General features: G+C 32.9%; 1 protein-coding gene, 1 long non-coding RNA gene and 1 pseudogene across 2 annotated transcripts; 2 read left to right on the top strand and 1 right to left on the bottom strand.

Moving 5' to 3' along the window:
- The first annotated feature begins 191 nt into the window (after positions 1-191).
- On the top strand, positions 192-5,510 carry LOC145609372 (uncharacterized). The gene is made up of 3 exons (XR_014106017.1): positions 192-531; positions 3,974-4,574; positions 4,699-5,510. It is a non-coding gene; the product is annotated as an uncharacterized LOC145609372 (long non-coding RNA).
- On the bottom strand, positions 1,348-3,475 carry LOC145609480 (protein DETOXIFICATION 55 pseudogene; annotated as a pseudogene).
- Positions 5,511-23,232: 17,722 nt separating the features above from the next.
- Positions 23,233-25,960, top strand: LOC145609222 (membrane protein PM19L-like). The gene is made up of 3 exons (XM_081664762.1): positions 23,233-23,364; positions 24,876-25,053; positions 25,619-25,960. Exons 1-3 carry the CDS (start codon positions 23,238-23,240, stop codon positions 25,845-25,847), a joined length of 534 nt encoding a protein of 177 aa, XP_081520888.1. The 5' UTR covers positions 23,233-23,237; the 3' UTR covers positions 25,848-25,960.
- Positions 25,961-26,460: the final 500 nt, after the last annotated feature.

The following is a 26,460-nucleotide window of genomic DNA, read 5'->3' as shown; positions in this document are numbered from 1 at the left end:
TTTTTTTTTGTTTTAAAAGGATTATGGAGTTTGTGATTAAAACAAAGGAAAAATTGTATATGGAACAAAATTTGCCCCAGTTATCCAACATGAGAAACATTTTCTCAACATGGCGAAATGGTAAATAATGACAAACTTGCAGATATATATTATTGCATTTTTGTGGCTAACTCATACTCACCGATCGACTCACCCTCTTTGTAAATGTCCGCACACTATTTTTATCTATTCACAATTTCACACTCCACTATTCATTCTCTTCCCTTTAACTGATTGATGATTCATCAGCTTGCTTTTTCTCTGCTCACTTTCTCTCTCTCTTTTCAGTGGTGCGCCACCTGCTATGGCGGCCGCTACTGCTGGTCTTCCTCGTCGTTTGTTCGTGGCTCCCATGCTCCGTCTCTCTGCTACCGTTAACCACCAATGATGTTTCACCTCTGCCTCCTCTTCTGGTCACACCTCTGTTTGTCTTCCTTCTGTTAATGTCAACACCTCAAGTTATTGTTGTTGTTATTGTTATTGATGGTTAAGGTAATTATGCAGCTCTTTTGAATTACTTCCATTTTGTTCTCATAGGCATGCTTAATTGCTTATTCTTATTTTAAAGGTTGTTTTATTTGACTATTTTATAGTCTCCAAAATATGAGGGAGCCCCATTGATTTTTTGATAAACCATTTGTGTGGGTAAAATCGTAATATCATAGGAAAGTAGCGGTTTTGGTGCAAAACTGCTATATCATGTAGTGATTATATTCCAAAACCTTACTCATGAACAGTATAGAAACATGTTCACTTATTAGTTTCGCACTAAAACCGCTATATCAAGTAGTGTTTTAATTGCAAAACCGTACTTACGAACAGTAAAAAAAACTTGCTCACTCACTTGCAACATTGTCACTAGATAAACAATTGTTGTTTATCATGAAGATAAACCTGTATTTTCTCCCAATATATTGATATGCATAATCATTATATTGAGATTAAAAAATACATCAAAATGAAGTAAACATTATTATTTTATTTCTGAGAATTTATAATAACAAATACTATGGTTTATCCAAAAGAAAACTTACGAGTGGAAATCAACATTTTTCAAGTTTGACCCAAAAAATAAATTACTACCTCCGGTCCAATTTACTCACAACAAAGGAATATTTTATGTCTCACAAATAATACCCCTTTGTTGCGAGTAAATTGGACCGGAGGTAGTATAATAAAGCAATATTAAGGGACAGATGGAGTTTTAACTTTAGTGTGTGGTAAAATCGACGTGGGGAGAAATATAATGGAAGGTTATACTCTATATTGATAATGATTTCATATTATTTATACGGGTAAAGCAAAGCTTTGGCCTAGTGGTAAGGATTGGGCCTTCCAAAGGTTGGGGGTCCAATCCTTATTAGGGGACCTTGAGGGTAGGGATTTCCCTTATCCCCTTACTCTCTAAATGTCTAGCCCACAAAAACGACCGGATTGACTTGTGAGAGCTTTTGGTCTAATAAAGCTATTCATCTTACCTACCTATAAAAAATGGACTAATACACTTGTGATGGAACATAATAGGACAAATCAAATTGTTTGTAATGAATATGATATTTGTATGTCTATCACATTTCCTTATTTGAGACAAGCCACCTCCCATAGATATCCAGCTTCTTCATTAGGATTGCATGCTTCAATGTTGCTAGCTTGTGTACACCCCACTAGATCCATTGCCTTCAGGGACTCTGTTTCCCAGTTTGTCCTGTATATCACTGTTAATATAGAGACTGCACATGCTACTTGAGCTGCTAAGAGTCCGTAACAAAGGCCGACGAATCCAAGTTTTAGAACAAAGCCTAAAACTATGGCGACTGGTGTGCCAACCATGTAAAATGCATAGAAGTTAATTCCTGCTCCAATACTAGGTCTTGCACTCCCACGAAGAACGCCACATGCTGTAGTTTGTGGGCAATTAGCCAGCTCACAGAGCCCTATTATAGGGAGTACAGCTGCTGTAAGCTCTAAAACCTCGTTATCTTGTGTAAAAACACTTCCCCATACTCTTCTGCCAAGGGTTGTCCATAAGAGACCAAACAATGAGCTGAATAGAGCCAAACATATTGCTAACTTTGATGTTAAACAGGCCTTTTTAGGATGACCAGCTCCTAGCTCATGCCCAACTCGAGTTGATACCGATGCACTAAGTGCAGCAGGTAAGGTGTACATGAGTGAAGTTGTTTGAATCACTATAGCTGAGGTTGCCAGTGTGACTTGTGGTTTCTCAAGGTAACCGGCAAGAAGGGTCATTAGCTCGTACCACCACCATTCTAGGCAGACACCTAGACAACTTGGGATGGAAAGTTTAAGGAGAGTTCCCCATTCCTTTCCTAATGAAGGTTTTAAGTCTGTTAAATATTGTGATAGCAACGGCACACGTATTGGCTCTTTGCTTTTATTGGTGTAGGAAATGTATCCTAGGAGGAGGAATACAACATTAAAGTCGGTGATGAAGGTAGCAACAGCTAGACCCTGAACACCTAGATGAAGTTTGAATGTTAACAGAATGGCTATGGGAATATTTAGCATAACAGGGAGCAGAGTGCACCATAGTAATGGCCAGGTTGTCCCTTTACTACGTAGATAGATACGAAGAGGATGAAGAAAGCTAATGGCAATAAGATCAGGGATCGCAAACCGGCAGTATAGGCTTGCAACTCGAGTTATGTCTATGTCTTGATGAAGCATAATCATGAGAGGCTCAAGGTTGTACCATAATATCCCAATGGGTAGCGAGGCAGTCAACAACAATATTATTGTTCTACTTAACGTAATGTTTAAGACTGATATATTACGAGAACCAAAAGCATGGCTGCAAATTGGCTCCATTCCCATGGCTAGGCCTGACAGAACTGAGTAGCCGCTGATATTAATAATGCCAATAGCTAGTGCTCCGCCTGCAAGCTCAAGACTTCCAAGCCTTCCCATACATACGACCAAAATCATATTTCTGAGATAGCCCACCAAACTCATGGCCACTATTGGAAATCCTATATCTGACATTTTCTTCAACTCTTCTACCACCTGGAAAAACAATTCAGTGCAAACATTATAAGAAGTTAAGAACTTGCTATTATAAAAAAAAAAATAAAATGTTTGACAGCATTAAAAAAGGCTTAAGTCTCATACCTCTGTAGTTTCTGATTGATTTGTAGATATACATGACTCAACCATATTCTAATCTCTTATAACTTTGGAAAGTAGGATGAGCAGAGTAATAAGAGTAAGAATGGTTTCTTTTATGATAGGTTTGAAGTAGTGTGTGTTTTGTATTTCAGAACAATGTGCAGCAATTTATAAGGCTTGAAGCCACTGTCAGTACTGTTACTTTCCTTTTTTTTTTTTTTTTTTTTTTTTTTTTTTTTTTTTTTTCAAAATAAAGATATTTCCTTTTATTAAACTTTAATTTAGATAATACGGACTTACGGAGTAACATTGTGATAGACATGCATTGAACTATCCTATAGGTGTTCTATTTGAAGTCGTATTGTATAGGTGGTCCTTAGTTTTCAGCTTCTATTTATGGCTAAATTTGCTATTATGTTTGCTAACTGACTGTTAACAAGACATAGATTTTGCAATATATAACTAGTCCTTAGGACCCTCATTGCCTAATCTTGCTCATGGGTTCTGCGAAAAGTGCAAAGCATGTGCATAAAACCTTATTTTAGTTGAACACTTGAACTTGCTTAAAGTTGTACTATATTCCTGTACTGTGTTTCACATAATTCTTAGAAAAGTTCAGTGTGTCTTTGAATCTAGGATCTTCAACCTGATTTTATTTACTTTCAGAAGTTTAAAAAAATAAAAATTATTGCAGTTTGACAAGTTGTTTGTGTTGGTTTCTCCTTAAAATGTACTGCAGGGTTTGAAGTGTTATATTATACTGACTGGGTTATCCACGTTTTCTAATTGGTTAAAATGCCATGTGCAGCCTATCAATTTACCATGTGCACTCATTTTCAAAACAAATTGGAAAGGAATAGCATCTTGCTGATCGTTTCGATTGCCCAAAATGGTGATTTATAATCTGTGGCTGTACCACCAAAGGACTACAAAAGGGAAGTTGGCAAAAATGGTTCCTATTGTCTCTATCACAAGTACACTCTAGAACATGTGTGAATTTGCACGTATCGTTTTATGATATTTATGACAGATATTATAGATAGGGACCTAATTTTTATTTTTTCCAATGCTAATTGCCCAGGAAAAGCTAATTAACATGACTAATATCAGATTAACAAAACTTTCTAAAATTTTGGGAAACTACTCTTTGGTGGTGCATCAGAAAAGTTCCTTGAAATACACATGTGACTATAAATGAGTGAATTTGGAGAGTTTATCTTGAAGAATGTTGACTAAAACTTTGATATATATAATTACTGGCAAATGTTTTGTGCTTTGATGACTTGTCTGCTAAATTCAGGCAAGCAATCCTATGTCTACTGTATTTGGACTCCTGCAGATGGAATATAGGCCTCTTCTTTCACTGAAAAGTGTATTTACTACAACTTTGCCATTGCAAGTCTTTTAAGGTTTATTTCACTTTTGCTTTATCTTTTCTACTTTAAGTAAGGAGTTACAGGCTTTCCATTTTCTAGTAATTTTGTTTTTATCTTTCTTTACTTTTCTTTTGTAATTTGGACTTACATTTTGTAGGATAATTTGTGACAAATACATTTTCTAGCAAAGGCGGTAACTCTCAACACAGTGAGACGTCTGGTTGATCTGCCTGCTAGACGGTATAGCCTCTGCTTGAGCGTCCATGTACAGTTTTAGGATGGTTGTGTAACTATGAAATACATGGTTCTTCAAAAGGAAGTTTTAAGCAACAATTTCGGGTGACTTGGAGACCCATGCCTGTCACATCTGCTTATAACAATGCATGTGCAATTGTGCATCATGTAATTATCATTGCTTAGTTGGTTGAATCCTTTTTCTAGTTATTTGTTAACTCAGCTCACAAATCATAACTCTCATTTGCTATTTGATCATTCTAATGATGTAGATTCTCATCTGACGTCGTTGATAAGATCTTTGTGTTAGCTATTCTTCCTATAAATAGGTTGATTAAAAGTTAAGCTGCCTATAACAGGGGGTCGGACGAACAGCTGGCAACTGTTTCTAGAGCACAAAGTACTGCAGATTGATTCAATTTGCAGATTTATTGGCTTGGTTTATGAAGAAAAGATGGTTCTAACCACCAATAAAGTTTACATATCTATCTAAATAGTCTTGGTCTCAAAGCTGGTTTAAGTATTAAGCCCCAACATCCGACAGAGCTGACAATGGTTGGTTTCTTCTCTTGTCATGCCCTGCACTTGTATTAGTTCCATTCTATATCAAAGCGTCAGAGATGATAACGTTATTGCAGGCGAAATCGCAACACATATGCTGATGAAAAATAGTACAGTATGTAGCATCCAGTTTGCTTGCTTGTGGCAGCATATAATCTAATTACAATTTGAGCATATCTAATTAAAGTTTTTCTTTCTTTGAGCAAGTCTTTGTATTTAACCCATTTTATCTTCATTTGGTATAGTACTTAATACATCAGCTTTATAAGTGATTTAAGATATATAAAGTCATATATAACCCACTTGATCTACAAATTCGATTGATATATACACAAGTATTGTTCGTTAAGCATTTATTTACCAAGTTGAACCCGACCCGAATTTGGGCGGGCTTTGGACATCTTTTTTCGGGCCAAAGTTGGGTCGGGCCTAGCCTTACCCGATTTTTAAACAATTTTGGGCGGGCTTGAGAAATCAATTTTATGCAATTTTTGTTGATTAATTTGGGCACACATTTTCTGGTAAGAAGTTTAGCTTGGTCCGGCCTGATAAATGGGCAATTCTTTTTTTACCTTGGCCTGACCCGGTCCTTCCATTGATCACCTCTATGACAAACCTAGCCTCCCAAGCTCGAAACTTGTTGGATCGGAGAAATTGAGCTCCGATTGAGCTTGAAATCCCTAGACATGAGCTAGGTTGACTTGAGCTTGGCTCCAGGCTCGATCATTTAAATGTTGATCTTGTCTCAAATTTACTTGTTTTTATCAAATTATTTTAATTGAAAATACAACCCAATAATGACAAAAATCTCTAAAGACCTTGATGTTAATAGATAAGTTTAGATTATAGTGTATTTAATGAAAACAAATTAATGTGAAAAATTCAAGTGTGCTAATAGCTTTCGAGCAGAGCCAAGCCAAGAATAGTTCAAGCTTGGCTTGTAACTTGTAAGATCTTGAATCGAGCCTGCTTGAAGCCTTGACCTGAGCCTTGACCATGGCAAATATCAAATTGTTCATGAGCATGTTTGACTCATTAACAACCCTAATTTAGTTAATAAGATATTTCTACTTACATTTAGAAAAAGAAAAATAAAACAGACTTGTAGAGATATAGTACCCACTTTTTGTCCCCTGTCATTTGCTTCATCCGCAACTAATCCAAAATATATGTTGAGGTGAGATGAAGTTTGAATATGTTTTTGGAAAAATTAGAAAAAATTATCCCAACTTTTATCAATTTTGGTACAATAATCTCAACTTTTGATTATTCTAGAATAATCCAAACTTTGGGGGTCTTCTTTTTCTTCAGTCCTTATGACCGGTTACCTATTGAGAAGGTAATTTATTTATTTTTTTTCATGTTTTTTAAAAGCCACATGTCAGCACATGATTAGTCCAAAATTAAAAAAAAAAAAACTTTGAAAATTAAAAAAAAAAAAAAACAAAACAAATAAACCCACCCACTTCCCCCTTAACCACAGCACCCCACCCAAACCACCCCCTCCACCTATAGGAGTTTATAGGTACTACGCAGCGGAAAATAATATGAATCATATTCAATTAAGCACCTAATCCCAAGTATCACATGCATAACACACAAGACACATAATCATACCTTTGAAGGGTGAATTCCGCGTAGCTATTTGACAAGCAAATTAGGGAGAGAATAGAGCCCCAAGTGTTGCTCCTCTACTTAGTCCACAAGATTCAAACGAGTCGTCCACCAATACTAGATTGGTCGAATGATTAAGGAAAATGCGATTACCACCTTTTCGGACAACCGACCACCGCACAAACCACCACCACCACCATGAGACACCACCGGCGTCGAGGAGAAGGAGAGCCGTGTGAGAGAGGATTATGAGAGGGGTTGGGTTTCGTGTTTGCTAATTAGGGTTTGATCAATAGATCAGTTAATTGCTTGCATGCAAACCTAGGCACCTAGGCACCTAGTCTATCTATTTATAATCTCATTATAATTAGACTAAGGCACGAAGCCCAAAACTCTCTCATCCACTCCATATGGCCGGCCACCTAGAGTGATGAGGCCCATCGTCCTCTAATGCTCGATCTAGCCCCATTGTGTGACCTTATAGGATCCGTCCAATTGGGTTTTGGCCTATCTTACTAGTCCAAAGGTCGTTAGCTATGTCAAAACGACGACCCAAATGTCCGGACTTAATCATCTCCATAATTTGATCCTTTTATATATCTAGTAGTTGCACACAACGAAGACATGACTCCTTCACCACCTGCCCTCCCCACACCTTTCACCAGCCCCCACCCGAAAACACCCCCTACGCAGCCGGAAAATCGCCCCCACCCCCCGACTACCACTCCCCACCCGCCGAAACACCTCCCCCTCCCTTCCCCCACCCTTGAAACCCTCCCCCTCCCGTAAAAATCCCCCCCTTCTCACACCAACCAAACCCAAACCCTGACTGACGCGGCCACCCTATCGCTGACAAACCACCATCGCCTCCTCGAAACTCTCACGCCACCAGCCAATCCCCAAAACCCACTAGCTCCACTCCTGAAAACCCCAAAAACCAGCAGCTCTACTCTCAAAATATCCCTCTAAACCACCTTGCCCACTCCTAAAAACCACCAAAAACCCCTTCACCACCGTCAAAAACCCTAGCCGCTAGGGTTTTGAGGTGGGGGAGGAGTAATTGGGGTTTTTCAAGAATGGGAAAGGGGTTGCTTTGGTGGTTGCGTGGGGAGGGGGGGTTGAACTTGTTGAAGGGGATTTCGGGAAAGGGGGAAAACAGCGAGGGAAGAACGCGGTGACTGAGGAACGAACGGCGGTTGTCCGGTGATGGTGAGACGGCGGGATTTCTGTAGTGGTTGGAGGTTAGGGTGGAGCGGTGGGGGAGGGGAGGCTACTGGTTGGGGTTTTCTTTTTTTTTTTTTTAAATTTTTTTTGTTTATTTTTTGTTTTATTAGACCAATCAGGACTTAACACGTGTCAAGTGATCTGATATAATTTTGAATTAAGTTAAACTAATTAGTAGCTATAATCACCAAAATTTCAAAACATCATTATTATAAAAGCCCTAAATCAATTGTTCATAAAAACCCTAAAAATCAAGTCTTTAATAATTTTAAAACCCTAACTCATAATACCTTGTAAAATATGAAATTAAACCTCTTTAATCATTAAAACACAATTATAAAACATATTAATCATATACTAATAATTAAAATCAAAATCCCAAAATATACTACTTAAAAATAAATTAAAACAAGAGGAGAGAGAGAAGGGGAGAACCACCGTGGGTGGTGGCCGGCCAGCTGGGCGGCGGCTGGCCGTGTAATCCCCCGTATTTTTAAATATTTTGTAAATGAAAATTTATTTTATTTGTAATATTTATTTGTTATTTTTTTCATAATTTAATTTCAAAAGTTTCAAATTATTAATCTGGCTCGAAAATTATTTGAACAAATTATTTTATGCACCTTTATTCTACAATTTATGTCCAATCACACAAGCCTAACTCATTTGTTTACTTAATCGACCCATTATTTTTATGAGGCCCAATATTTCTTTTTACCCTACAATAATTCTCTCTTATAAATACCCCATGAATCTCCAAAAATTTCCCACACAAAAAGGTTAGTCTTATTTTCATCCTCCTTTGTATTAAGGGATGGAGGGAGTAGTACTGAATAGATTACAAAAATTGTGTTACCAACAAAAGTTAGCTCACTTTATAAGGTTATTAGTTTATTATCCCTTATTCTAGAGAATTGGGGTTTTCTCGGATCCTACCAAGTAAGGGTGCTTAACAGTTTGAGGATAGTGATTCCTTTATCCTCCATCTTACTCCTAATGCCTGGCCCACAAATTAAAAAAAATCGTTATTTATGATTACATTTATCACAAAAGTTTAAAAAAAACGGGTTTACAATAAGTTATAGAATGGCGGTGGTTACCAATTATACGCGTGAAATTCAAAATTTGTTACCACTCTGATCATGTTTTCTCTCTCCTACTTTTTTTGTTTCCTGTTTCTCTTTCCTCTTCTTCTTTTTCTCTCTCCTCTTCTTTACCCCTCTTTCTAGTTTCTATCTCCTTGGCTGTCAACTCTCGTTTTCTTTCCTCTTGCTTTTTTTGTTGGTTCTTCAATTTCACTCTTGTTTTTCTATCTAATCTTGGTTTTCAATTTAATTTTGTAATTTCTTTTGTTAATTCTTCTTTTACATCCAATTTTGAGGTATGTATGTTCATCTATTTTTTTGTGTTTTTGGTTATTTTAAGGTATGTTCATGTAATGATTTTAGTTTTGGAATATGATGCGAATGTTCAGCTTTCAAAGAAGGAGACAATTGCTCCTCCTACTACTAGTTCAAACGAAAAAATTGAAGGTATTTTTTCTGAATTTTGTGACCTAGCTATTTTTTTTTTTTTTTAAAAAAAGTTGGTGGAAAGTAGTGTGTTTTTGTAAAATATGGGTCACTTTTGTGAAAAAAAGGGTCACTTTTGTGGAAAAAAGGGTCACTTTTGTAAAAAAAAAGGTTCATTTTTGTGAAAAAACACTTTTGTGAAAAAAAAGGTCATTTTGTAAAAAAAAAAAAGGGTCACTTTATAAAGAAAATAGGGTCACTTTTGTAAGAAAAAAGGGTCATTTTCCGGAAACTTTTCGATGTACAATAAAATTATTGTAAACCGGGAGCATGCAAAAGTAATTGTACATTTATTAATATGAAAGTAAATAAAAATAACATCTTATATTTTTACACTAAATTTTCCTAAATAACAGGAGAATGTGTTCATTTTTATGGGAAAAAAAAAAACATTCAAGAGAGAAAATCTGGTTTGCTAGCTTGGCCAAGAAGATCTTTTACATTATCTGATTTATCTCCAAACGGTAGCTACTAAAGCGTAAATTGTTTGTTTTAAGCTTATTGTTGAATCTTGTTCTTAAAACGGAGCAAAAGAAATAAATATCTTTTGATATTATTCTCTAATAAATGTATGTTTCGTTTTTGTCTGTGTATAGTTCGTTTTCTTTCCTTCCGATCAATCGGAATTCTCACAATATATCGTTTCATTTTCACGGATCGAAGAAAGATAGAGAGAATTTTTAATATTTTACTTAATTTGAATTCATGTATATGTGTATGTATATGTATATGTATATGTATATATCAATTAAATACTACTAAAAGCGAATCTTAAGTGACACTTGGCAATATATTATTAAAAAAATTCCCGCCAAAATTCACTTCTAAAAAAAACATTGCTATATAAAAATAAGGTTACATTTAGTTTAGGACTTTTATTTTATGTAAAGTAAACTTCCGAAATATCAACTTGCACATCAATTACATGCTACTAAAAGAAAATATGAAGGAATACTTGGCAACATATTATTAAAAAAATTCCCGCCAAAATTACTTTCTAAAAAAAATCTTTATTATATAATAAATAAAGATTACATTTAGATTATGACTTTTATTTTATATAAAATCTAAAATAAACTTCCTAAAATATCAACTTGCACATTATAACTATAGATATTTTCTCCCACGTGTTTTAAGTGTTTTATTATGTTTCATGCACCTTAATACCTGATGAATCGATTCAATATTTTTTAAATAATTATATTATTATTATAATTATTCAATAACTGTGCATTTACATGGGGTTTAACCTAGTATATACATATATATATATATGTATAAATATATATGTGTATATATATATGTACTTTCAAATCATATTTATAACCAAATTATAAATGGGTATATATACTTATCAATTAAATACTACTAAAAACGAATCTTAAGTGACACTTGGCAATATATTATTAAAAAAATTCCCGCCAAAATTCACTTCTAAAAAAAACATTGCTATATAAAAATAAGGTTACATTTAGTTTATGACTTTTATTTTATGTAAAGTAAACTTCCGAAATATCAACTTGCACATCAATTACATGCTACTAAAAGAAAATATGAAGGAATACTTGGCAACATATTATTAAAAAAATTCCCGCCAAAATTACTTTCTAAAAAAAAATCATTATTATATAAAAAATAAAGATTACATTTAGATTATGACTTTTATTTTATATAAAATCTAAAATAAACTTCCTAAAATATCAACTTGCACATTATAACTATATATATTTTCTCTCACGTGTTTTAAGTGTTTTAATATGTTTCATGCACCTTAATACCTGATGAATCGATTTAATATTTTTTATATAATTATATTATTATTATAATTATTCAATAACTGTGCATTTACACGGGGTTTAACCTAGTATATACATATATATATATATATATATATATATATATATACATATATATATATATATATATATATATATATATATATATAAATATATATATATATATATATATATATAAATATATGTGTGTATATATATGTGTACTTTCAAATCATATTTATAACCAAATTATAAATGGGTATATATACTTATAAAAACAAGAATGAATTGTAACTAATCATTAAATGGGTGCTAAATTAAATAAGAGTACACCCTCTGTCACATTATTTTAACACCATATGCACTAGTTTGACCTTAATTAGACTTGTATATAGCTTCAATATTTGTAAGAAAATTTAAAAAAAAAATATCACTTAACTTTATATTAATATCATCTAAAACCATATTTCATGATAATTTTCTTTTAATAATTTACCAAAAATCTATGGTCAAATTTAGTATATGAATAGTGAAAAAAGTCAAACGTGTTAACTATTCAAGGACGGAGGAGTAAAATTTATTCATATATGACTCAATTTTTGTTAAAAAAACAAATTATTTATTTTGGATCATTCAAAACCCACTCAATCATGAAAGATAAATGTAATTTTTAACCCTTAAAAATGTTTTGATCTATGCAATAAATGATTCTAGAAAATGATTTATTATGGAGAAGTCCCTTTACTAGAATTTAAAATGTTTGCTGTGGTATAGAAAACTTTAAATCTTGACTAAAACCATAGGTTTTGGTCGTGCTTCATTCTTGTGAAAAATATGTTGCAATTGCAATGGCTTTTTTATTTTCATAGTATTTTTAATATTATGACCTAATTAAGGAGATTTCAAGTACAGTTAGGTTGATGTCAATATAACGGTCACATGCTACTTGTATTACTATTATTATGCTTTATACAGAATACAAAAATAGTTGATCCTCACATGGTGGTCGGACTAAAAAAAAAATAAAAAAAAAAAATCACACTTGCATAAATGCTTTTGGATGTTTACTCGAATAGGGTTTAGAACAGCTCGATCAATCACTAAAGTCCCTTAATTCACGAGTACTAGTTTCAAATCTGTGGGATACATGGTTTTGTGTTATTGTTAGGTATATTTGTATGTATACTACCTCCATTTTATAATTACAATGTGTAACAAAGGTTATGACTCGGACTCCTACATAAAATTTGTTTGAGTAAAATGAAGTGAGAGAAATGCATGAGATGAGGAGAGATATAGAGAAAAACTAGCTTAGGCCCCGTCCATGCACGGTAACTCTAATTTTTGTGTTAAAAAAAAGAGTATCTAACAAATAAAAGTGATGTTCTAAAGTAAATTCTTTAATATCAGTTTTATTACATCGTATTACTTTTTTGGTAAAATCTAACATTACTCTGTTTATAGATAATTAAAAAGGAGTTGGAATAACATTTTAGGTAAATATGTATAGAAGAATTATAAATACCAAATAAAAAGGAATGCTTTTGTCATAAAGATAATATAAAAGATTTTGAATGATATTATTATAGTGAATATTCAAAAAAAAAAAAAAAAGGTTAAAAAGGGAAGGGGAGTTTTGAAGGGAAAAAACAACAACAGAATGTGACACGTGTCTCTCCTAGTGTCTGTTTTAGTATTAAGTTATTGATTGATGACAAACTAACAACTTAAAAAAAAAAAAAATTATTTTCATAACTTACATAATATTGAATAAGATGAGATGAAGAGAGAGATAGAGAGATAGCAACCATCTTTAATAAATATTGCACATAATATCAAGAAAAAATTATTTGATTTGCGCGTTTCATCTTATTGTCATAACTTACATAATTGTCCTTTTGCATTTGTTCGATGATCCCTTCGTTTTTATAATGTTAGTCTCATATGGAATCAATCACATAAAATAAAAAAAATAAAAAAAAGAACATTTGGAATATGATATTAAAGTACAAAATAATTAATAATTAGTTTACCTTATTTTGACTATTTTAATTCAAAATGGAATTTTGTATCAAACATCTTGCATTGTATAGGAACTCCACAACAAAATGGGTGAGTTGAGAGAAAACATAAACATATTTTGAATGTTGGTTGGGCGTTGCGTTTCTACGCAAAATTGCCGATTGAGTTTATTTTTGGGGGAGTGTGTCGTTATGGACGCTCACTTGATCAATCGTACCCCTCCTCTCTTACATAATGAAACACCTCTCGATGAAATACTCTTCATTGGACCCCCCCTCGTTTGATGCTTTTCGAACCTTTCGATGCTTATGTTTTGCTCGTAATCAGAAAACTAAATATGATAAGTTTGCTAGTCGAAAGTGTTTTTGTTGGATATCCGTTCAGTAAAAAGGGGTGGAGATTTGTAAAAAAGGAAGAGTTAGTAGAGGCCGCATTAGGGCTAGGATAGCGATTCCCCTCTAAAGGGAACGTTATTTTAGTACCCTCGCTCCCGAACTCATTTCTGGTTTATAGATCAATTTGGGTTACGATTCGTGCTAATTATTCCATGAACTCCACATGGAAGAAAGGCATGAACGAGGCTTATGAGTTTTCCTAAAACTCATTGGCGACTCCCTACTTATTTCTTACAAAAAAGCATAATGATAGAATAATTCTAATTCAAGGTCCCCCAAACAGTTAGGAATTCAAATCCTACTGCACCTTAACAAGTGTAAAGTCCTAGGCTTCTAAAGGGCCATGGGCATCTAAGGAGAAGGATCTCCTACGATGGGAACACCCTCCTTACAATTTTTAATTGTTGCAGTGATAACCTTGTTACTTTTGGAATGAGTTTTTTAATTTCAAGAGAAGATATGGTGTCCCTTGCTGCTCCACTTAGGATTCGATGGTGCATTATTAATTGCTATTCTCTGTATTTGAATGAGAAAGCATGTTTTGAGTCTTTTGGTCCTCGAAGATTCTTTTTTGGTGTGAGGCAAAAGTGTGAGTAATTTTATTTTTTATACTTTAATAGTTTGCATTCTTGTATGTTTGTGAAAACACTGACAAAGGTGACACTTCTAGTACTTTAATAGGTTGGGTGAGCTATGAGAATCCTGAATGTGATATAATGGATGCTGAACTGGTATATTTCATGCTAAACTAATATCATACCTTTAAATGAGTTATGTTTATGATATGCTCTGTCTGAATCACTTTTAATGTTGTTGTTTCAGATCTATATTCCTATTCTATTGAGAATCACTATGTTTTTTTTGTTGTTGATCATACAAAAGAGTTGGCATATTATCTTGACAACATTATCTGGCGTGATACTAGTCTTGAATATTTTAAAGATTTATCTTCACAATTGGCATGTTTATGTTGATTTATTGTTATGTTTCTGTTAATTTATTTTTTAAATTTAAACTTTTTTTTGTTTTTAATGTATTCTAAACTTTTATAATTTATGTCAGTGTGGTCAATTGGGTGCTTTTCTTGGCAAAAGAAATCATCCAAAGAGTTCTCAGCTACCTTCTCATGAGTTTCAAATTGTTGAGTTGGAATGGAGAAAGGATAAAGTTGACAACTTAGACTGTGGGGTGTTTATCATGTATCACATGCTCCATTTTGTTGGCGAATCGTTTAAAAAAAATGAGCTCAGTAATTATTCATCTATTTTGTCTGTAGTTTTTCCCTTTCTAATGTTTTTATTAATTACATATTGATAAGTTTTTTTTTCTCTGTTGTGAGGTTGTTGGAAGAAAATTTCTGCGAGGAGAGATCTGTACCACACTGGTACTGTGTGATTTGAATGAATCTAGGAATGATGTGTTGTCAGAATTAGCCAAGTTCAACGAGAAGAAGAAAGATCCTTCTTATGTCCAAGGAATTAAATTAAGAAGAAATGTTGCAATTGCTGATAAGAAGATGGAAGGAGATGAAGAAAGAAGAAAGGTAGCAGAAGCAGCAGCAAAGGCAGAGGCACAAGATGAAAAGCCCAAAGAAAAAGGGTAAAAAAACAGACAAAAAAGTACACTCCTTCTAAAGAGTGAAATGACTGTGTTAGTTGTTAGGTGATTAGGTCTAGGAGTATTTTTTGAACAATGAAAAAACTTAATGTATGTGCATATGCACCAAGTTCAATGATGTAATTAAACTTATTGTATACTTTTTGGTTGGTTTTTTTTTGGAAAACTGATGTATGTGCATACCTTAAGTAATTTGAAAGGTTCTTTAGTATGTTTTTTATGGGGTCACTTTTGTGCATAAATTGGTGAACTTTGTAGCATAAAAGGGGTTATTTTGTGGGTAGAAAGAATGAGTTTATACATGAAAAGGGATACTTTTGTGGGTGATAGGGTAACTTTTATGCATGAAAAGGGTAACTTTTATTGATAGAAAGTGTAACTTTTACGCAGGAAAAGGGTAGATTTAGTGGGTAGAAATGACAACTTTTGTCCAGGCCATAAAAAGGGTAACTTTTATGGATAAAAAGAGTAACATAAGTTCATGTTTCCACTAATTAAACATGTGCTTATAATAATAGTATCAATCAAATTTTAATCAAACTAGTCATAGAGTAAAAAAAGAAAAAAATAGTGTAACAATACAAAGTATATAAATTTTGATAACAAAATGTTCTAAAAAAGTTCCTACAAGAGTCATAAGTTAGGTGTCTTTGATCCAAATTCTGAATATGGAGGTGGCAGTGCTGGTTTTCTTTTTCTCTTGCTTTTTTCAAGACCTCCTTTTGCTCTTTTACTTCTTCCTTTTGTTACAGCCCTTTTAGGATCAAGTATTGTTGGTACACTTATGCTTGTACTCGATGTCGAAGAAACATAATTATTGCTTTGAGTGATGTCTGCCACATTAGAACTGTTAGAAGAAGCTTCTGCACTTTCTCTCTAAGCAGCACTACCAAGTAAGTCTTCCACCATTTTACGACTGTTTCTGAAGCTTTCTTTCATAAATGCTCTTGTCTCTTCATTTTCTTGACTTTTTAAGATTAGATTATAGTACTTCCTCATCATTGTTTGTCTCCATGGAATATATGGCTGTGTGGGATCTTGATTCTTCAACCTATCCTATGCCTCTGTTTTTGCAAACTTAGTACATCTTTCTGAAACATACTTGTCTGGTATTCTTGTTACTGAATGCAAATGTAGAATTCTGATGCAATAATAACATAACCCTCCAGATGCTTTAAAAGTTTTGCAAGTACACTATACACTCTGGCTCTCATGTACATAGTTTACTTGATGTGCAAACCATGGCTTATCTTCTAGGATTACTTCATAAAGTAGGCATTCTTCATTTCTCCCTATCATTTGAACAGTTGTTGCCATAGAGTATCCAAACTCCTCTTCAAAATCTCTAAAGAGTGACAAAGTGAAAATCTATTCACCAAAATCATGAAGCAACATTTAAACTGCTATATATTATGTGTAATTTATGTACTTTTCAGTTAGCTTTTTACATGTGCAGCATGCTTTAGCATTTCAGACAGTGGCAATGAAGTGAATGCTATTGACTTGCTACAAATAAACTCATCATATTTCTCTGTGCTTTTCCAACGATTGGTTGTCTTCTTAAATATGCATGGTGTAAAATTCTGTCAAGGTAGTTGCTTTACGTGCTTTGAATCCTATAACATGATTAGTGCTTTCACTCCTTTGTGACGATAAGATTCATTCTGAAAAGAAATCTCTACTAAGGGTAGGACACCATTTCTCTTTCAACTCATATACTCTTTAGTACCAAGAGTATGCTGTCAAGTTATATTTCTGCATCATTGCCTGCCACTTTGCTTCAAATTCTTGTCACACACATCTTTAAGCACCGGTTGAATGCATACTTGAATTCTTTGTCTTTTTTAAGAGCTAGCCCCAAATTTGGTTATGGCATTTTGTTCCAAATGCCAGATACAAAGTCTATGCCTTGTATTAGGAAGCACCTACATTGAAAATAAAAGGTCACTTTATTATGCGGTTAAAAGGGTCACTTCAGGCACTAAAAAAGGTCACTTTATGTAGTTAAAAGGGCAACTTTATGGGAAAAAGGATAACATTATTGTTAGAGCTTAAAATCTGTAAGATGTCAATATAAATGTTTTACTTGCTCAATTGCATTTGCCATTACTTGGTTCTGGTAAGTGAATATTGAATGAAGTTGGTGTTCTATTCTTCATAGCTTTCAAGAAGGTTTTTAGTAGTCACACAAATGATTCTGTTTTTTCATCCCCAATAAAAGCACATGCAAACATACAATTATGTCAGTGATTATTTATGCCAACAAATGGAGCACATATAAGATTATATCTGTTGGTTCTGTATGATGTATCAAAAACAAGCACATCTCCATATATCCTGTAGTCTTCTAGCATCATTGAATCTCTCCAAAAGATATTGTAAATTTTTCCTTCATTGTCAAACTTCACTCTAAAAAAGAAGTTTGGATCCTCTGATTGTTCCTGATTTAAAATGTTCACTAAAGTTTGAGCATCTTCAGCCTCAATTTGTTCCATTCTAAAGCTTGAGCAGAATTTCAGGTGATCTACACTATGACCTACATTATGTTCTCCGGCCTCCAACCTCTGTAGCCATGTAATTGTAAGTGTCCATTGTAGTTAAACCTAATGATTTCATTGTTTTGATTGCTTCAGCTTTTTCCTCTGTCATTTTTCTTTCAGAATGATGCAAATAATGCCAGTGTTACCTTGTTAGCTCGTGGTTATGCTGAATAATTTAACATTAGCCACCACCTCAAACTGTCCTTTTTTATTCACTTTTGCTCTTATGCATGCCTTGCAATTCGATCTTGTAATAGCTACTTGTCTTGGCTTTCTTGTTTTTACATTTACATCCTCTTCATCAACGATTTCAACTAACTTTGTTTTCTTGTCACCTGAATTTCTCTTTCCTTCAGCACAACACACAAAATTTTTCTCACTTACTATTTTTGTGTGTGTGTGTGATCTATCTAGTTTTATGCTTTCTTATTGAAAACCCCAGTATAGCAGCATGTTTTTCATACAATTCCAAAATTTCTGCAAAAGTTTCTCTGACCACACCAACAAATGATCCTCTAAGATCTAAACTAGAAGCATCAATTGGATTTGTATCTGTGATAATACAAACATATCAGATAATAACCAGAGGCAGCATATCATTCAAATTGGAGGGGAGTAATACTATGTTTTATTTGTGCATAAATAGGGTCACTTTAATGCATGAAAAGGGTAACATTTATGCATTCAAAGGGTTACTTTTTGCATACAATCTGAATGTTTTGCATACAATATGAGGGTAACATTTGAGCATAAACAGGATCACTTTTATGCATGAATAAGGTAACATTTATGCATTCAAAGGGTTACTTTTTGCATACATTCGGAATTTTCAGCATACAATCTGAGGGTAACATTTGTGCATAAATAGGGTCACTTTTATGCATGAATAGGGTAACATTTATGCATTCAAAGAGTTACGTTTTGCATACAATTTGAGTTTTCTACATACAATCTGAATTTTCTCTAGACTAATACAATACACATTCATATCAATGTTCCATTCATATAGTTCATATCAAAAATAACAATTCCAAAATTTCTTCAAAAGTTTATAGAAATTACCTCTAGTTGCATTTGATTTGGTTGTTTGTTTTGACTTTGAATAAGTTGATTTACGAGGAACCACCTGATTTTCTGCATTGTCAATTGCTTCTTCTGCATGATTACCTCCAAAATTTTGAATACCTCCATTGTCTGGATTGTTGTTATTGTAAAAAATTGGTATATATTCATCTCCAAAACTCTTAGTTTCTTCTTCTTCTATAATCAATCGATTTAAATCGATTTCAACATAAGAATTCGAGTTCTCAAAATCACGTAACAATGGAGTTTCATTTTGCCTCTATATTTGTAGCAATTCGTGGATGAGATTGTTGCAATTTGTGGTATCGAAGTTTGATAATGAATTCTCCATTGATGATCGAATCCTCAAGGTATCCTCTCTGCGTTTTCTCACTTTCTCTCTCCTCCATTGTTGTTCTGCGATTTCTAACTTTGAAGCCAGGTATCAAAGTTCGCGTGTTTTGTTATGAAAAAAAAACTGTAATAAGTCGCACGTGCGTCGCCCCCGATTTACAATAAATTTATTGCAAACCGTACCGGGGGCATGCAAAAGGAATTGATAAGATATATGTGGAAATTATATCAAACATATATTTTACGATATCACATACTACACTTTCAATTAATGATATTTTATCTTTCCCTTCAAAAAAAAAAAAAAAAAAAAAGTGCAATAGCAAAAACTTGGAACACACACAAACAAATTGTCTAATTTGTGTAATTGCCCTTACTTTCTAGCACAAAAGTAAGGTAATCATCACTCAACACCTTGAGTAAAATCGACAGTTTAATATGAGCAGCTTTCGTATAAACTCTCTCATTTTATTTTTGTTTTATATTATTATTAACTCTAAAAGGCACTAAAATGACTTTCTTGTGATCATGTTTCTTACATTGTGATATTTGTGAATTGTTACAAGGATCGAGTTAATACTAAACCATGATGGTCAAATAACATAATATAATAACCTAATTACATACATACTTTAATTAATAATATAAAAATTAAAAGGAAAGTTGGCCAATTACTACCGTGTATCAATGACATTTAAAAATTACTATCATCACTTAAAAAACTTGTGAATTACTACCGTAATTTTTTTTTTAAAATTTATTGTACTACCAGACTCCAGTTTAGACCATTTGCGATGTTTGTATTCCCCTTAACCCAAGTTTAGCCATTTAAACGACCAAAAAAGCCGAAAACATAATATCTTTCATAACCCATGGTTACCTTATAGCTAACTATTCTTCCTCCTTCACCATCGCTACAAATCCTCCAAGTTTCTTCCTCCAAATTCACACTAATTCTTCCCATCTATCCTTCAATTGCTCTAGGTGAACATGCAATGTAATCACTTCTAATAAATTCGTCTTTTAGGATTTTCGAATTTTAGGGTTAATGGATTATGATTTTGGTTGATTAACATAGGGCTTATGTATTTCTCTTTAAATTAAGCTATCAACTAATCATATTATGTGATTTTTCTTTGAATTAAGCTATCAATAAATTCTAACATGGAATTAAAAATGGTTCCTTTTTTCAATCCTCCTTCTTCAGTGATCCCTCCCTTTTTCTCAAATTTTATGGTCAATTTTTTAAAGTAAAGTATTCGTTTCAAAGGAGCAGATTCATTTGTAAAGTGTTCTTTAATGAAGGTTGAAGGTGATATGGTCAAAGTAAAGTTATGAGAGAAAAGAAAGAAAATGGGTTTTAGTTTAGTTAGGGTAACCATGGTTTGCGGGGTATATTTTTTTGTTTTGGTCGTTTAAATGGTTAACCAAGGGTTAAACGTGGGTTAGGGGGAAAACGTGACATTATAAATGGTATAAAGTGAAGTCAGATAGTAAAATCAACTTTTAAAATTTTATTAATGTAACAATTCACAAAAGTTTTAATTTGTGGTAGAAATTTTCAAAATAACATCAATATGCAATAGTAAATTAGTAATTAACAATTTTTCCAAATTAAAAACATGAACTGAGAATTTAAGTATTGAAGTATGGCAACGACCTTCTACACATAACCGTTGCACTTCTGACGTAACAATAATATAAATTACAGTAAATAAAATATAAACATTGAATTCTGTTTCAAGTTTCAACATAAAAAAAAGGGATAATCCAAAAAAGTAAAGAAAATAATAATGACAAAAAAAGGTTGGAGTCCAGCTAAAATAGGTAAGTGAATCCTTCAACACGTACATAAAAATGTGCTTTTGGTCATATCTGAACACCGGCAGAATTGCCAGAAAACTTTGGATAATTGGATATGCATTAAACATTCATCAAGTCGGTTGAGCTAGATCGAAAATTGATCGTTTAGAAAACTTGATATCAAATTTAAAATTGTATTCTCGTATATAGTTTATTTATTTATTTTTTTTACAGTAAGGAGATGGACCTTGACCAAAACCCAACCCTAATAGTTTATATTTGATATACATTAAACATCTATCAAATTGACAAAACAAGATTGGAGTGCATCTTCAAGAAAAAAAGAAAAAGAAGATTGGAGTGCATGTAATTCATTTTACGAAGTATAATATATATTACCTTTGTTTAGAAAAAGTTGTACAGTTCCCCTCAAAAAAAAAAAAAAAAAAAAAAGAAAAAGAAAAAGTTGTACAGTACCATTTTCACATATTGTAATATTCATATTCTTCTTTGGTAAGTTTCATTTCCCTAAAAAAAAAAAAAAAAAAAAAGAAGAAGTTTCATGTATACAAATGCACAGATATTGAAGTGAAAAATGTAAGCTCTTCTATTGCTATGGTTGGTTCATAAAATTTTGTCCGGAATTATGTTATGTAAAATTATTTTGGTAAGTTTCATGTATACAAGTTTAGAAAATGTATTATTTTTGGTTGGGTAACGATTGATGTAACTTTTATTTTATTTTTTTATTTATTTTTGACAGGTATATGTTGCTCTTAATTTAGGTTGCAATGCAAATACACATTTACAATAATTTAAACTCTACATTAGTAATGATTTTAAAAGTAATTGCATTTCTGTACAGCTGGTCATATCGTGTGATTGCTTATAAAAAAATAGAGTAACTTGCAACCCCTTATTATACTTGTCGAGTAACCCCTAAATAACAAAGTAACCTGATTTCAAAAAAAAAAAAAAAAAAAAAAAAAAACAAAGTAACCTCTACAAAAGTACATCATTGACAAAGTAACCCCTATATTACTTACGAACTAACCCATACACCACAAATCGAATAACCTTTATAACATAAAGTAGCTACATATAAAAATTATTGTTTTAAAATGCATGTATCACCAAATAAAATTGCTTTAAAACTAATCATATAATGGCTTAAGAACCGTATAAATCATGACACTTTTGTTATTACCATGCAATAAAAAGAAACGATTGATCAAATAAGGGCCTGTTCATATTTACTTAATTTCAGTTCAGTTCAGTTCAGCTCCATTCAGTTCAGTTTAGTTCAGTACAGTTCAGTTCAGCTCCAATCAGTTCGGTTCAGTTCAGCTTTTAATTTCCCTCTCTCATAAAATGTTCATTTCAGCTTAATTCAGTTCAGTTCAGCTCCAATCAGTTCAGTTCACTTCAGTTCAGCTCCAATCAGTTCAGTTCAGTTCAATTCAGCTCAATTCAGTAAATGTGAACATGCCCTAAATCAATAATTAATCTAAGGTCATAAATCAATGATTAAGATAATATCCATCAACGTTAAAAAAAACACAAAAAAGAAAGTGTAAAAGAGAAGAAAGCTAAATGCCTAAAAATATAAGTGTCGTAGCAAAAGAGAAACAGAAAGGACACGTGTAATAACATGGCATCGTGTCAACTCGACATTACCTCGATTTTTGCAATCTTCCTACGAAGGACAGATCGTTAAGCTACTTAGATACGCTGCTTTATTGTTTATACTCTATATTTGGTACTGCTTTTATAATGTGTGACATTACTCAATTTAGTGAAAGACAGAAAACAAAAAGATCAAAAAATTCTAAGCAAAGTTAATACAAGTATACTACAAGTATTACGTACTACCCTACAAATTCAAAGAAGTGTTGTTTTAGATTGTTGAATATAATCATTGAAGATGGGAACAGTGGGAAGAAATATAGCTGGTCCATTGTTGTTTATAAACTTGATAATGTATGTTATTGTTCTTGGTTTTGCTAGTTGGTCTCTCAACAAGTACATCAACTTCTCTACTCATCACCCTGGTTAGTTTCCTCTCTTTTATGTTTGATTTTATCATTGTATCAATGACTTTTTGAATTGTATGTGTGAATATATTTGATAGAGTTGATCTTATCTATCTCCTGCTGTGGAATTAGTTTGTATTATCATGATCGACCTCTTGTAGATAAAAGTTAAAGACATATACTAGGTCGAGTTGATCGCATTTTCTGGTGTGTTATTAGTTTTTATGTTGTCATGATCAAACTCTTGTAGAGAAAAGTTATGACGTATTACTAATTCGAGTTGATCGTATTTCTTGGTGTGTAATTAGTTTTGTATTGTCATTACCCCTTGTAAATAAAAGTTACTTCCTCCGTAATCTTTTAGATGCAACACACTCTTTAGCGCGGTAATTAAGAAAGGTGGGGTTCACATAGGATGAGTGGCTGTGGCTGTTAGGAGTGTAATTTAGTGGGCCATGTGCTTTAAATAAGGGATATAGTATAGTTTTTTCTTAAAGTAACTTTTCTTTTATAGTGTGCTGCAAGTATTGTGACATTTCCTTTTTCGGGAAGTGTTGTAAGTAAAAGAAAACGGAGGAAGTATAATTTATGCAAGGATTTTCGGTGGTTGTGTTAGTAAAAGCTTAGTATGAAATATACAGTTAGATATAACCCTTTTATTTAAAAAGATTCTTTTGTGACTTATTTTTTAATTTTAGAAAAATTTTGGTGCTTTTTGGCTGTTAATCTAGACAAGTCAACACCCTAGACTATGTGTGCTTGCAAAAACATATTAAAGCCAGGCCAGCTTGCTGACTTGATTTTGGAATCGTTCCTAAGTAAACCCTGGTAAATGATAAATCTTAAAATATAGGCATAATTTTAACATATGTAGATTGTCATCTTTAATTTTGTTCTATTAAAAATTTGAAAGAAAATTATTTTGCAAATATACGCTTGAGAACATTTAACAACAATTTATGTAATTTAAATTATTATTATTATTATTATATTTTTTTTCAAAAAAAAATATATATTAATTTTTTTTCCCTTGAAGTGTATAAGTACCAAGTTATATAGTCTTAATATATATATATATATATATATATATATAGGAACCAGGTTAGAATCCGTGCGATGCACGGTTTATATAAAACTATTTTGAATTTGTACATTTTAATAATAATGAATCGCTATTATACATAAATATAATTAAGAATTACGTACATTTTGTCACTTAAAATCTTTTATTTTCATCAAAACTATGATATAATATATGTTCGACGTCATCTAAGTCATAGTTTAATGTAGGAGATCAAAAAAAAAATGATATCATCATTGCATTTAGGCGGGAAAATTTTTATTAAGAGAACGACACGTGGGCAGTGATGATGTCATTATTTTCTTTTTTAATAATAGTTAATAGATATGCGAAGTAATTATACAATAATGTGCTGAAGAAATGCTAAAAAAAAAAGACATGGTGAATTGTATACGTAGCTCTCTTTTGTGATTTGTTTTCTTGAAAATAATTGGTGAGCTTACTGTAGGTTTGGGAGGCAATGGGGCAACATCTTTCTTCTTAATCGTTGCGATATTGGCTGGTGTTGTTGGAGTTGTTTCGAAGCTGGCCGGTGCTAACCACATCAGGGCATGGAGAAATGACAGTCTAGCTGCTGCTGGTTCGTCGTCGCTGGTTGCGTGGGCGCTCACTGCTCTCGCCATGGGGTAATAATGTCTAATCGTTTTATATGTCATGTGGCTTTTCTCCTACATATGCATGTTAATTTGCTAGCTGTTTAGTTTGGAGCAATTGAGCCATATTTTGTTTTTGTACCATGTACAATTTAACGCTATGTAAAAACTTAACATGAATCATGTCAATTAATTTGACTAACATGAGACTGTAATGCTATTTGGTTGTTAACTTGAAATTAAATAAAGTCAAACCATGAGAAATAATATTTTTGATCATGATTTGATCAATAATATTTGATCAATTACAATTTACAAAATGTACCCTTTATTTATTTATTTATTTTGAAAGATATGTTTCCTTTAATTCAATTAGAATAGCGTGAAAAAACTAATGTAGGACCTACTATAATATGAATCTATTATAAGAACCCACCCGACTATGTTTTTTCTTAAGAAAATTTTGCTTAATTTTAGCTAGAAATTAAGATGGACGAATGTGGTCATCATATATTAAGAAATTTTGCCAATCATTTTTTTTCCCGATTTATTATCGTGCAATTTATCTAACAAACAATCAATCTTCCGGTTTTTTCAGATTAGCTTGCAAAGAGATCAATATAGGAGGATGGAGAGGGTGGAGGCTGAGAGTGTTGGAAGCTTTTATCATCATCCTCACATTCTTCGAGCTGTTCTACGTGCTAGCCATACATGCCGGACTATTTAGCAGTCGATATGGCCCTGGGTATCGAGAACATGAGTATGCCATGGGAGCTCCAGGGACAAATGTCGATCCAAAGCATGGACAAACCACAACTAGGGTTTGAAATAATTATCTAATAATTCTGTAGGGTAGAATAATGTATGTGAAGTTAATGGTTGCTAAAAAGAATGTTGGATTTTCATAGTCCTAGGGTTTTTTTTTATATCCCTTTTGAACAGATAAGGAGCATGCATGATGTTTTCATGTGTGTATATGGCTAGGTTTTGTGTAAAAGTTATCTTGTATCTTATTAAGACCTTTGTAGTTTGTAAGATGTTTCATTGCATTATATTGCATGTAAGGACCTTTTAATGTTTTATCCGAAATAGTTTTTATAATATTTGATGAGAATAATGTACGTAGCCATGTAGGTCATTTGTAGGCTTGTTGGATTTTTATTAGTGTGTTTTATTCACGTATGTCTGATTTTAATCTGTACTCATATTAATGTTATAAAGGCTGTTTCGGGGTTTTTTGTGATTCCCTCGGATACTGGTCACGCTCTGCTGACAAAGACTCGGACACCTGCAAAATAACGAATATTCCGGTGTACGGAATATTCGCCTCCGACGCTCAAGTTAGTGAACGGAAACGGAAAAGGCTAGAGAGAGAAAGTAGAGAGAAGTTGGAGCTCTTTAATGCTCTATATTTATGTTATGTCACAATCCCCCTTCCCA

The sequence above is a fragment of the Chenopodium album genome, chromosome 23 (assembly GCF_948465745.1).
Source record: "Chenopodium album chromosome 23, dcCheAlbu1.1, whole genome shotgun sequence".
Taxonomy (NCBI): domain Eukaryota; kingdom Viridiplantae; phylum Streptophyta; class Magnoliopsida; order Caryophyllales; family Amaranthaceae; genus Chenopodium; species Chenopodium album.
The sequence above is the reverse complement of the archived record's forward strand: the minus strand, read 5'-3'. Positions and strand labels throughout refer to the sequence as shown.